Genomic DNA, 14,443 nt, shown 5'->3' on the forward strand with positions numbered 1-14,443 from the left:
TCTATCCCTGGAGCAGTGTGGTACCTTGGACAATTCCCAGATGATGAACACGGCTGTGTTCCAGTAAAACATATACAGGAACAGGCCTGGGCGGGACGAGACCCACGTTACCAACCCCTCCCTAGTCTATGCGGCCGAGTGGTCTGAATCTCACTGCTGATTTATAAGAAACACAGAGAAATATGTTACATTACATCACGAGAATACAGTTAGCACCCAGACAGTAGAAAATGTTAGACGACAATCTAGGTGTTTATATTATAGCGGTTACAAGATAAGCAACAACAGAATTGCAAGAAAAAAGGGAGGAAGTGATAGAGGAGAAAAGTACAGTTTAAAGACAGGTTGAAAGGCTTATAAACTAATCAAAATGAATGGGTTTTAATTAGATCCCAGTTAGACTGTAAGAGAGAGAGATGGAAAATGATTATAGGAGAAATGCAAACACTGATTGGATATTCTATAATATTAAGAAATAGCTTATTTTGATATGATAATAGTAATTTATGGCTCTAAAAGAGAGTCAGATCTTTTAAGGATACTTAATGAAATATTTACAGATGAAATGACATGACGTCTGGAATTTTATTCAATAGTCTTGGGGAGGAGGAGAAAGTTACTGAATATGTAGATGGAATGTGAATTTATAAGTGTTGACGTTGAGATGGGTACATGGATGGGATTCTCTACAGCTCCCTCTCTAGTTTTGTATGCTGAACTTTTTATGATTAAGAAGTTAAGAGAAAAAAAGGACGGAAAGAGGGTTAATGGCAGGGAGGGAAGGAAGGAAGGAAAGAAGAAAGCCAGGAAACAGAAGTTAAAACTGGAAAGCTTGATATGATCAAATACTGATCAATGAATCAAATATTTGTCATAAGTTACTGATAGCTCTGAAGATAATTCCAGTAGAAAAAAAACCCCTAATAATGGAAAAGAAATAAACATCGGAAATGGTCTAACTTTGCTGTATAGCAAATTGATTAAGGAATGAAAGTAACCTGAAGGATTCGTTAAGCTTTGCTTTTGTTCCTAAACACATCAGGGCCTTGGGTTGGATGAAGCAGAGCATTCAGCTCACAATGCAGGATCATTATGGATCCACGCTTCATCCTCTTCTTTCATATTTTGATACAATAAACACCTGTGAACCTACCATCCATCCCAATGGTCAGCTTTTATTGACCGTTTCTGCACACATCCGATACCTTCTGTCCCATCCTCCTGCTTCTCACTCAGAGGTAACCACTACACCCTAAACAATATGATTCTGAGTCTCTTTTGTTTAACTCCATACATGTATGCATAAGGGTTTGATCTCTAGGTCAGGGAAGATTCCCTGGAGGAGAAATGGCAACCTGTTCCAGTATTCTTACCTGGGAAATCCTATGGACAGAGGAGCCTGGTGGGCTACAGTCCATGGGGTCGCAAAGAGCTGGACATGACTGAATGACTGAAAACGCATGCACATATGCCTAAGTGTGTATCACTTGGCTTTATTTTCTTTTGATCTAAAAAAAGGGTGGGTAACACACTATTGTCTTCTGTAAATTTTTCCTCTTATGTTTGTAAGACGAATCTGCGTTTCATAAAGCTATATTGTTCAGTCTTTTTCACTTCAATATGAAGATTTCATCATTTATCTGTTCTTGTTATGATGGGCATGTAGAAAATTTTCCATTTTTGCTATGGTGAACAGCGTTGCTTTTAACTTGCACTGTCTTCTGGTGGGCTGTGCTAAGATGTGCTTAATCGCTCAGTCAAGTCTGACTCTTTGTGACCCATGGACTGCTCTGTCCACGGGGATTCTCCAGGTAAGAATATTGGAGTGGGTTGCCATGCCCTCCCTCCAAGGGATCCAACGCAAGGATCGAATCCAGCTCTCCTATACCTGTGGTGAAATTTATCTTGCCTAAATCGCTAGAAGTATAGCTGCAGTCACAGATATATACATATTTCACTTTACACAATAATCAAGTCATTTTCAAAGTTACTGTGCTAATTTCAGCTCTCACAATGAGTAAGAGATCCACTGTCCCGTATCCTCCCCAAGGCTTGGCTACTGTTAATTTTCCCAATCAATGGATGTCGAATGTTCTCTAACCTGCACTCCCTTAGCACTAGGAACACCGAGCATCCTTCCTTGTGTTCTGACCATATGTTTCCTCCTCCATGAATTGCCTCTGTGTATCTTTTACCCATTTGTCTCTTGGTTCTATTTTTCTCATTTGTTTTCTTTATTCTTTTAAAAATTCGAGTTCTTTTCCAATGAAATAACTTTCAAATAACACTTCAGTTTTTAACCTGCCCTTATGATAGTTTTGAAAGTCTTCTGATGAATGGGCTTTCTTATTTTGATGTAGTTGAATTTACCAATCTTTTCTAATAAATGCCATTTAAAACTGTTCTCCTCACCCTGAGGAATCATTGTAAATGCTGTTAAATTTTATCAAATGCTTCTTTCTGCAGACAAATTATTGGTTTTTTTCTATCATGTCAATGATTTCTGCTCTTTTTAATCAAAATCTTTCTACATTTTTGGGTGCTTCTTCTGTTGTCCTTTTGCTTACTTCTTAAATTAGTTGATGCTCAATCTTTCTTCTTTTGACATGTAATCATTCAAAGGTATAAATTCCTGAAAGCATTTTTTGCTGTACTCCACCAATTTTGAAGCTCCAATACTTTGGCCACCTGATGCAAACAGCTGACTCAATGGAAAAGACCCTGATGCTGGGAAAGATTGAAGGCTAAAGGACAAGAGGGCAGCAGAGGATGAGATGGTTGGATGGAGTCACCAACTCAATGGATACGAGTCTGAGCAAACTCCAGGAGATGGTGAAGGACAGGGAAGACTGGCATGCTGCTGTCCACGGGGTTGCAAAGAGTCGGACATGACTGAGAGAATGAACAACCACCACCAATTTTTATATTTAGTGTTCTCATTATCATGAATTTCTACTTATTTTTAGTTGCCAATGTGAAGTTTTTCTTTGACCCATTGCTTAGAAGTTTCTTTTTTTTTCAATTTTCTAAATACTTAAGAGTTCTTTTCACACTGTCTGCTAGTTTTATTGTATGGTGGTGAAAGAATCACGGTCTGCCTGTCTCTCATTTTCTGAACTTTGCTGAGGTTTCCTTTATAGCCCAGAGTGCCACCAATTTTTGAAAATGCACCGGGGATTATTCAGAACAATAAATATTCCTCCTTCTTGTAGAATTCTTAGTTTCCTATGTCAAGGCTGCTAATTGCTATTCAAATCTCTATCTTTGCTGATTTGTTATCTATCTCAGGGGGTTTCCTTGGTGGCTCAGACAGTAAGGAATCCACCTGCAGGAGACCTGGGTTTGTTCCCTGGCTTGGGAAGATTCTCTCGTAGAAGGGAATGGCTACCCACTCTGGTGTTTTTGCCTAGATAATCCGATGGACAGCGGAGTCTGATGGGCTAGAGTCCACCGGGTCACAAAGAATCGAACATGGCTGAAGGGACAACACTTTGATCATCACTTTATCTATCCCACCTGTCCATAATTGAGAAAGATACTGGTGATGGCAGGGTTGTGTAATTCTCTCTGTGTTTCTAAAGAACAAGCTCAAAAACTAAATTCTGATCTTAACACAAAGACTGAAATTCATGGACTTCCCAGAACTGTGCTAAAATAATTCTCTCTTAGCACCTCAAGGCTAAGAAAGCTGGCAACCATGCTCCAATTTTGGTCCAAGGGTTCCCAAATTATAACATCCCTTGAATCCTCAGCTTTGCCAGATGTCACTAGTATGTTAGCTTGAAAAACAAGAATTCTAGGATGGAATTAGGAAGTAAGAAAGGATTCAGAAGACCCAGAGGGTCCAAGTCCCTTATCCCCCATAAGCCGTCCTTGGGCATCCTAAGTACCATGCGGTACTGCTGTCTATCCCCATCATTTGCTTCTTGAGAGACCAGACGACACCATCCTGTGCAACGCTAAATGAGGCAACCAGGCTGGCCCTCCTCCAGGAAGTGGTACCCACGTGTGACGTGAGCTGAAGCTCTGAGAAAGAACTGGAGAGCTGCCCTCTATCTATCCATCCTTTCTCCCTTGATTCTGCAAGAAGAGAAGCCAATTAATAATTCTTTTTGAGACTGAAAATATGCTTGCCTAAAACACAGCATTCGCCAGCCTTCCCTTTGGTGCACTGATATCATGTTTTGACTAAATTCTGGCCAATAAGATTTAAACAAAAGTATTACGTAGGAATTCTAGGAATGCCTCTTAATGCCATTGACTTATCTGAGAGGAGGAATTTTTTTTAACCTTTTCTCTCCTTTTCCTCCAAAGGCATGACAAATTGCCATCTTGGACTATGATGACCCTGCGAATGAAAGTCCACCTGCTAACATGTGGAAGCAGAAAGACGACTTCTGGTTTCCTGATGATCACAGGGCTCCTATTTGCCTGGCCCTAAACCATCTCCTCCAGGGCTCTTTGTGTGAAAAGAGAAAAAAAAAAAAAAGTCTCCCTCGTTGTTACTGTTGTTCAGTCGCTGTGTCATGTCTAACTCTTTGTGACTCCATGGACTGTAAGGTGCCCACCTTCCCTGTCCTTCACTGTCTCCCGGAGTTTGTTCAAATTCATGTCCATTGAGTCAGTGATGCCATCCAACTATCTCATCCTTTGTTGACCCTTCTCTTCCTGCCCTCAATCTTCACCAGCATCAGGGTCTTTCCCAACATGTTGGCTCTCTGCATCAGGTGGCCAAAGTATTGGAGATTCAGCTTCAGCATTACTCCTTCCAATAAATATTTAGGGTCAGTTTCCTATAAGATTGACTGGTTTGATCTCCTTGTTGTCCAAGGGACTCTCAAGAGTCTTCTCCAGTGCCACAGTTTGAAAGCATCAATTCTTCGGCACTCAGCTTTATTTATGGTCCAGTTCTCACATGTGTACATGACTGCTGGAAAAGCCACAGGTTTGACTATATGGACCTCTGTCGGCAAAGTGATGTCTCTGCTTTTTAATATGCTGTCTAGGTTTGTCATAGCTTTTCTTCCAAGGAGCAAGTCTTTTAATTTCATGGCTGCAGTCACAATCAGCAATGATTTTGGAGTCTAAGAAAATAAACTCTGTCACTGTTTCCACTTTTTCCCCACCTAATCACCATGAAGTGATGCCATGATCTTCAGTTCAGTTCACTTCAGTCACTCAGTCGTGTCCAACTCTTTGCGACCGTGGACTGCAGCACGCCAGGCCTCCTTGTCCATCACCAACTCCCGGAGTTTACTTAAACTCATGTCCATTGAGTCGGTGATGCCATCCAACCATCTCATCCTCTGTCGTCCCCTTCTCCTCCCATCTTCAATCCTTCCCAGCATCAGGGTCTTTTCCAGTGAGTCAGTTCTTTGCATCAGGTGGCCAAAATATTGGCGTTTCAGCTTCATCATCAGTTCTTCCAATGAATATTCAGGACTGATTTCCTTTAGGATGGACTGGCCGTGATCTCAGTGCTTTGAATTTGAGTTTTAAGCCAGCTTTTTCACTTTCCTCTTTCACCTTCATCAAGAGGCTGTTTAGTTCCTCTTCATTTTCTGTCATTGGAGTGGTATAGTCTGTGTATCTGAGGTTGTTGATATTTCTACCTCTTTAAGCCACTTTTACTGTTGGTATAGCCAAACCTAACACTCACGTATACAGCAATCAATGCAGACCTTTTTAAAGAGCATATAGGGCCAAAGACTAAGGGTATAAGAGAATTTACAGTGAGCGGAGGAGACAATAAGAGGCATGGGAAATTTTGTGAAGATTATTTATTTTACAAGACACTTTTTGCTAAGACCTAACTAGATCTAAGAAATGTGGGGGAAATATTTCCCATCCAATTGCATTTTTCTTTCCAAAGAAGCACCATGAGTAATAAATCCATAGGGACTCATGAAATAAAAATAAGATCTCTCAAGCAATCAGTGAGGTCTAAGGACAATGTCACTGAAATTTCACAGCACTGTCAAATGTAAGGGTAATAATGACATTAATGAATATGCGCGATTTAGGTGAAGGGGTTTTTTTTTTGGAAGTACTGCAAAGAAATCTAATTAAATGATTTCTCTTCTGGGAAGAATCTCCTCACATTTCAATTTAATAGGTAGTTATTATCTAGCACATTTCCCTAGTTTTGGAGAAGACCTGAAAGGAAAAAAGTGATTTTGTCTTGTTCTTAAATGTTACATCCTCGGCCAGTAGCAGTGGGTGTTTACTTTGGCCTCCTCTGCTTTGCAGATTATGGGGTATTTTTACTCACCGTGGCATTTTCAGACAGAAACCACTCGGGGATGGCGATATAGTGATTGGGAACTTTCCTTGGGACGTTCTGTCGGTCCTCTGCCTCCCACAGCAGCGTGTTTAAGTCAGGAAAGTTGTTGTTGATGTCAATCCCGTCATGGGTCCAACGGCCCAGGGACCAGCCTCCCAGCTCGGAACCCTGGGAGACAATTCAGAACGTGAGGGACCCACAGACCTCTGGACCCTCCTGTCTCCCACACACAAGGCCGCTCCATGTTGGTCTCCATCTGGGGTGTGCCTCGAAGCCTCCAAACACCCTCTGACACAAAGATGACATCCAAGGGAGACTATTTGGCTAATAGTCTGTTACTGTTTGGTGGGTGAAGGATAATGTAGTCATTATTATTATTATTCCCACTCTGAAGGGGGAACGTACAGAGTCATCCTGCCACAGAGCCGTCCTCAGGAAAGGGGGCCTCTCCTGCCTCCCCTGCCTTCACCTCTTCTGCACTGGTTGAATGAAACTCCAAGTAATAATAAGTTTAAGACTCAAAAATCAAGAGCCGCCACATTATGTCCACTGCAGTTCTGGCTCACGATTCAGCAACACAAATCTCTAACCAACTATTTGCACCAATAAACACAAGCAAAAACCTGTAAATCTGCATTTGATGGGCACCATTGTTTGAAGTATAGTTTGCCATTTTATTCCCAGATACTGTGATATATAATTATGAATACACAATACATTATACTAATTGTAATCTCTACATAATTCTATACATATATATATTCCATATAGAACTATAACCTATAAATTCTATATTATCGGAACATAAAACATAAACCATGTATCAAGATAATAAAAACAGCTGTCCTCAGAAAACTGATGAGAGGATTTATAGGTAATTATCAAGGTTAAAATATGCGTTGATTAAGTATTCAATCAATGTTACGTGTTATTATTATTCTATTAGCCCCATTGTATATGTAACAATATTATCTTTCTCATCCTTTTCTTCAGTCTGTTAGTGTGTCCACTTCCCAGGGTCCCCATAATTCTCAATTATGCATCTTTATAATTATGCAACTCATCTTTCATAAACCTCTGGGTTCCCCCGTCTCAGCAGAAAGACACTGAAAAAGAAAGCTAGTGATGTGGAATTTAGGTCAACTCAGTGCATCGTGCGTGTGTGTGCAGGGGGCGGGGGCGGCTGCTGTGCTGGGGGAGGGAGGCCGTCCATTACCCCCTCGTAGGCCTTCTCGTAGCCGTCGGGGTTCAGGGAGGGGAGTATGTGGATCCGGGTCTCCTCCACCAGGCGGACGATGCGCAAGTTCCCGGCCAAGTACTCCTGGCACAGAAACTGCATCAGCAAAAGCATCAGCTCCCGGCCCAGCACCTCGTTGCCATGGGCCCCGGCGATGTAGTGGAACTCGGGCTCACCTTTACTCAAAGATGGGAAAAAACAGACAATCATATCGGATGCTAACAGCAAAACAATCCTCAGCACATCGTATTAGGAAAGAAATCTCTGAATAACAGAAACGTACAATTTTATCTCTTCTTGCACATCAACTGAAGCTATATCAGTACAATTTTTATTAGCTCCCAGATAGGTATATGAGAAAATGTGTAAAAACAACCTTAGATGGTAACAGCCACAAAGCAAGACTGTTTATTCTTATTTGGCAAGAATAGGTAAAATAACACAGGGTTTATGGTTTAAGAGTTACAAATTAAACACAAATCATAGCAATTATTTGGGGAGGTAATTCTTTTTCTTAAAAGGACTTTGTATTTAGTTTTATAAAGATATGGAGATGAATAAAGGCAAGCAGAAAACAGTATCATGGGAAGTCAGCAATGACTCAGTTTTGTAAAGGGAGCTGTCTTTGCCCTTGTGCTTTTCAAAGCTCAGCTTTTCCCTGTTGGATTTATCAGTGCTGGGCATGAGCTGATAGCACTTCTGCCTCCCTCGCTAGCCAAGCTACTGCTTTTGAGGAAATGTGACTTTACCCACAGATAAAGCCCTCACCCTTTAAAAGACATTCCTGAGGGAAACTCCCAGAATACTGATGAACATTCAAGTCAAGAGAATCAGACAAATCTCTACATTTAAATTCCAGTGGATCTAAAGGGCTCACAATTTTAGCAAAAAGAAAAATCTTTCACCCATCCCCACCCCGACCCTGCATCCCCTAACCTATAGGAGAACACAGGTTTGGGAGTGATTAAATGAGAAGTGGCTAAAAACAGGAAATGCTTGAAAATAGGATGGAAATTTAAAAGAAGATGAAGGGAACCACCTCTAACTCCAACCCATAATGACCAGGGAGTCTAGAATTTTCTCCAGAAAAAGGAGTTTGTTTTAAGCATCACAGCCATTTTCCTTTTTGGTTAGTGTGACTGGTCTCAGAGGAGAACAGTATTAAGCGTGGTCCATTTGGAGAAAAGTAGGGTACTTCCAGCTTAAATAATTTGACAGCCTACCTCATACAATGTGGGGTGAAAAAGTGTTAGTTGCTCAGTTGTGTCTGACTCTGTGCGACCCCGTGGACTGTAACCTACCAGGCTCCTCGATTCTCTAGGCAGAATACTGGAGTGGGTTGTCACTCCCTTCTCCAGAGAATCTTCCCGACCCAGGGATCTAACCCAGGTCTCCTGCATTGCAGGTAGATTCTTTATAGCCTAAGCCATGAGGTAAGTCCCAAAGTGAAAGTGTTAGTCACTCAGTCGTGTCTGACTCTTTGCGACCCCATGGACTGTAGCGTCCCCGGCTCCTCTGTCCATGGAACTCTCCAGGCAAGAGTATACTACACAGAACCAACGTTGGCAGAAGCTGTCTGCGAGAGTGTGTACACGGCCAGCTCCTGCCCTGCTTCGTGAATGTTCTCAGAGTGATCTCTGCCTCGCTCTTTAAGAAAGCACTGGACATGGAGGGCCAGGGCACTGCGCACGGGCAGCCTTACCGACTTCGTGCTCCCCGGGGTGGTCGGAGATCTCCACGGCGTACAGCTTCAGGCCCTGGTGGCTCTTGCCAATGTTATAAATCCTTGTGATGTTGGGGCACATTTCATTCACAACCTTCATCAACTGCAAAATAAGATGGATTTACGGCTCTGAGCCATGATGGCCGTGCACTGTAGCGGGCATAGCTCTCAAGGAGACAGCCCCCTCCCATGGCCCCCTGCACACTCTCACCCTCCCATACACCTGAGTTCTCGCCCTTCCTGGAAGGTTCCCCGTCTCCTCCCCCTGCCCTATCTCCCAGCACCTCTGGCTTGTGTTTATCACCTCCCTGGGTGGTGGTATCACCTCCCTTGGTGGCTTTGTTACCTAAGGACAGCCTTTTCTCTCTATGGTGGTGGTGGTGGTTTAGTCCCTAAGTCGTGTCCGACTCTTTTCAACCCCATGGACTATAACCTGCCAGGCTCCTCTGTCCAAGGATTTCCCAGGCAAGAATACTGGAGTGGGCAGCCATAGACTTGCCTAAAGTGGTGAAGTGAAGTCGCTCAGTCGTGTCCAACTCTTCGAGACCCCATGAACTGCAGCCCACCAGTCTCCTCCATTCATGGGATGTTCTAGGCAAGAGTACTGGAGTGGGTTGCCATTTCCTTCTCCAGGGGATCTTCCTGACCCAGGGATTGAACCTGGGTCTCCTGCACTGCGGGCAGACGCTTTACTGTCTGAGCCACCAGGGAATCCCTTGCCTACATAAGTATTTATTACTGAGCATCATGCTGTCTTATACTTTAATGAGCGTTTGTGACGTCAGGCTGCTCTGCCCTCCTGGAGCCCACTGCGCAGCAGCAGATAGAGTCGGACAGAGTCGGTGCCAAGTAAGGGGCATGAAGTAATGGGAGCCATGCCGTGAGAGGGTGGGGGACACAGACTTCCAAGGAAAAGTCAAATACATACATGCCATTTCCTGAATTTTGCTTTGATAGTTGAGCTCATCAGACAAGCTTCCAGAGGAGGTGATGAGGGTCTGCTAACGACAGGGGCAAAGGACAGAGACACACCCACCAGAGGCTGCGGTGCCTCCATCTCTGAGCGGGTACCTGTGGGTGAGCTGGTAAGTCACCTCGACTCTCTCTGTGTGAAACCCCTATGCCATCCCCAAGGGAAAGAAGCTCTGATTCAAAGGACATTCCTGCCAGGCACCAGACCAGCCACACTTCCCCATGGTGGTGTCAGGAGGATACACGAGTTTTACAGACCAAGAGCGAAGCTCGGGTACCATGCAAGCTGTGAGTGAGGGCATCCCAGCCTGGGTGTGTGCCCACCAGGGAGAGCTCCATCCTTGTTCAAGCTGAGCAGGAGCTGGGCTAACGATGATACAGCAAGGGCTCACAGAGGGGCAGCGTGGGCCTGGACGTGCTCGATGCACCTTTCAAATCATTCCTATCAGCCAAACAATCTATAAAGTGTCCTGATAAATTGTACATAGACAAGTCTGCTGCAAACATTATAGTAGGTTGAAAGCTACGAGAACTGGAAAAATGGTATCGGGTAGAACTTTTACTGGAGTGCATGACATCACACCAGTTTGCCTTTTCTGCATTCTGCGATTTCTTTGCAATTCTTGCAATTTCTTTGCATTTCTTGCCTTTCTTGCATTCTGCACTGATGTGTGGAGGGCAATCATGGGTCACTGCGGGGCGGGGGGCAGGGGCATCACTAAAGGAACGGCGGATTCACTGCCGCTGGAGCTTGGCTCTCATGACACAACTACGAGGTGTCACAACTGCAGCCCTGGTCAGGCATTCAAGGCCTAGTTTTCCCACCACTCCTGCGAGGGGGGAAACATACTTTGATTTATGATAACTCACTTTGTGTTTTAATATCTAGGTGAGAGAAAGAGAAAGACGACTGTAAAGGACTCTTGTCCAACCATAGGAGAGATGGAAACCCACCATCCATGGAGAAACCACATGTAAGCAAGGTTGATCTAGCTTCATATGTCTCACTATGAGGAATACACAGTGCGGGGCTGAACTGGAGCCACAGAGGATAGGCACCAAGTTTTACTGAGAGACTCAGTATTGATGTCATTAGTCACAGCAAGTTCTGTTTCTCTACTGAGTCTTATCATGACAAACACCAGTGAAGTAGACAATTGAAGTAGGTAATCAAAGGGGCTTGAACCCATTCTACAGATATGGAGAGAGAGGCTCAGAGAGACCATTGAGGGGTTTGCCCGAGGTCACCCATCTAGAACCAGGTGGAGCCAGGGCTTTGGACTCGGGGGTCCGTATCTGTCCACATTATCATTGTTGTTGTTGTTTGGTCGCTCGGTCATGTCCAACTCTTTGTGACCCCTTGCACTGCAGCATGCCAGGCTTCCCTGTTCTCCACCATCTTCTGGAGTTTGCTTAAACTTATGTCCATTGAAGTTGGTGATGCCATCCAACCATCTTGTACTCTGTCATCCCCTTCTCCTCCTGCCTTCAATCTTTCCCAGCATCATCTTTTCCAGTGAGTTGGCTCTTCACATCAGGCCAATATACCGGAGCTTCAGCTGTAGCATCCATCAGTCCTTCAAATGAGTATTCAGGGTTGATTTCTTTTAGGATTGACTGGCTGGATCTCCTTGCAGTCCAAAGGTCTCTCAAAAGTCTTCTCCAACACCACAGTTCAAAAGCATCAATTCTTCGGCGTTCAGCCTTCTTCATGGTCCAACTCTCACATCCATACATGACTACCGGAAAAACCACAGCTTTGACCACATGGATTTTTGTTGGCAAAGTAATGTCTCTTCTTTTTAATACATTGTCTAGGTTTGCCATTGCTTTTCTTCCAAGAAGCAAGCATATTTTAATGTCATGGCTGCGGTCACCATCCCCAGTGATTCTGGAGCCCAAATAAATAAAGTCTGTCACTGTTTCCATTGTTTCCCCATCTATTTGCCATAAAGTGATGGGACCAGAAGCCATGATCTTTTTGAATGTTGAGTTTAAGCCAGCTTTTTCATTCTCCTCTTTCACCTTCATCAAGAGGCTCTTCAGTTCCTCTTTGCTTTCTGCCATAAGGGTGGTGTCATCTTCATATCTGAGGTTATTAATATTTCTCCTAGCAATCTTGATTCCAGTTTGTGCTTCATCCAGTCCAGCATGATGTACTCTGCATGTACGTTAAATAAGCAGGGAGACAATATACTCCTTTCCTGATTTGGAACCAGTCTGTTGTTCCACGTCTGGTTCTAACTGTTGCTTCTTGACCTGCATACAGGTTTCTCAGGAGACAGGTCAGGTGGTCTGGTATTCCCATCTCTTTAAGAATGTTCCACAGTTTATTGTGATCCACACAGTCAAAGTTTTTAGCATAGTCAATGAAGCAGAAGTAGATGTTTTTCTGGAACTCTCTCACTTTTTCTATGATCTATCAGATGTTGGCACTTTGATCTCTGGTTCTCGTCTTTTCTAAATCCAGCTTGAACGTCTGGAAGTTCTTGGTTCATGTACTGCTGAGGCCTAGCTGGGAAGATGTTGAGCATTACTTTGCCAGCACTCTGTCCATGAAGGAGCAGTAAAGCAATCAAAATCAATTCCGCCATCTCTTTTGTCTGTTTTACATGGAACCGTTCTGGAGGTTGGCCTCGGCACAAGCACTATCCGATTGGGTCTCGCATGCTTGTCCCTGCTGACCGCAGAGTCATTCTCCGCTACCAGTGTGGGCCTCCCCAAATCCCGGTCAGCTGGTGGTCCCCTGTCTTGCATTCAGATCAATGACCAGTTCTGCAGACACAGAGCCACTCGGCTCATCCTTAACTAGGTGATCAGCACCTAGTTAACACACCTAGTTAACAGAGCCTGGCTGCCGTTTAATGCCTACCCTCCTTCCCCTTTCAAAGAGCTGCCTGAGAACTGGGCCACCCTGTGCTGGAAATCTCCACCTTGACATTGAAAAAAAAAAGACAAATGGCATATTCCCTAGGATGAGCAGTCAGCCAGGGACACAGCATCTCGGGACGGGATGACTCTCAACCATGAGTCATCAGAGTCACCTCTTCATCCTCCACACACCACTGCAGTATTTTTATACCAGTCAGGGTTTCCTCTCAGTGTTTTGATATCACAAGTATCTTTCTACACACAGGAAAGAGAATACAGGCATTTGGAGACTCCCTTTAGGAAGCATGAGTGAAAGTTGCTCAGTCGTGTCTGACTCTGTGCAACCCCATGGACTGTAGCCCATCAGGCTCCTCTGTCCATGGGATTCTCCAGGCAAGAATGCAAGAGTGGGTTGCCATTTCCTTCTCTAGGGGATCTTCCCAACTCAGGGATCAAACCCAGCTCTCCTGCATTGCAGGCAGATTCGTCACCATCTGAGCCACTAAGCCTGGTGGGCCCTTGCAATGCGGGGAAATGTTTCTCTGGGGGCCACAGGCACCATCTAAGACTCAGCTGGTGATCCATCTTACTTATTCCTGAAAACAGTCAAAAAGGACATTCTGGAGTTTGAGTCTTACTGGTAAATGTTTGGGTCTTGAAGTTTAAAGTGAGAGGAAGAGACAGAATTTTCTTGATGGCCTTAAAAGCATGCATCCTCAACAAGGGTGACATCATTCTAAAGGAAGTGAAAATTGATTCTCCAGGGGCTAAAAATCTTAGCTCTTACAAGCTTTATGATCCTCCAAAGTGCAACCTTACCCAACAAAATCTTATTCCTTAGTTTTTAATATAATGGGTAATTAGGAAAAGTGTCTAGAAAGGGCCAGTAGGGAAACATTATCCTCGAGGGAAGTGGGTTTTGTAAGATGTTCAGCATCCTCAAGATTCTGTTTCCTCATCTCTGAATAAATCATATCCTGGGAGCTGCTGAATCCCCCCGTCTCTGTTGCTTCCTTCTTGTCCTGAAGGAGACAGAACAGCGAGCCCCTTTCCTGGTAATTCAGTTTCTAGGGATACATGGGAGGAAATTTTCATAAAGAGAGGTAAGTTACATGCATGATGACACTGGTTGTAGCTGTTTCATCCTCTCTTGCTATTCATTACAAGTGGGTGCTATCCCGAAGCTCCAGAGCAGGAAGGTAGCTGAGAAAACTCTGATTCATCCTGGAGCATTTCACTGACAATCACGAAGCCAGCAGGAGCCGTGGCTAATGATCCAACGTGACGTGAGACAATCTGGGCAAAGCGGCTAACCATACTCCGATCAAAATCGCGTGAATTCTGTGAGCATAGAAAT

The 14,443-nt window shown here is 44.0% G+C and overlaps 1 protein-coding gene across 2 annotated transcripts in view; it reads right to left on the reverse strand.

Moving 5' to 3' along the window:
* CPXM2 (carboxypeptidase X, M14 family member 2) overlaps positions 1–14,443 on the reverse strand; it is a 136,252-nt gene that overhangs the window by 15,823 nt on the left and 105,986 nt on the right. For both annotated transcript variants that reach the window (XM_069566792.1, XM_069566791.1), the window contains 3 exons: positions 9,223–9,346; positions 7,500–7,696; positions 6,272–6,451 (listed from right to left, as the gene is read on the reverse strand). In XM_069566792.1, the coding sequence (XP_069422893.1) occupies positions 6,272–6,451; positions 7,500–7,696; positions 9,223–9,346 (501 nt within the window). The remainder of the gene's footprint in view (positions 1–6,271; positions 6,452–7,499; positions 7,697–9,222; positions 9,347–14,443) is intronic.

This window comes from Ovis canadensis, chromosome 22 (assembly GCF_042477335.2).
Source record: "Ovis canadensis isolate MfBH-ARS-UI-01 breed Bighorn chromosome 22, ARS-UI_OviCan_v2, whole genome shotgun sequence".
NCBI lineage: Eukaryota > Metazoa > Chordata > Mammalia > Artiodactyla > Bovidae > Ovis > Ovis canadensis.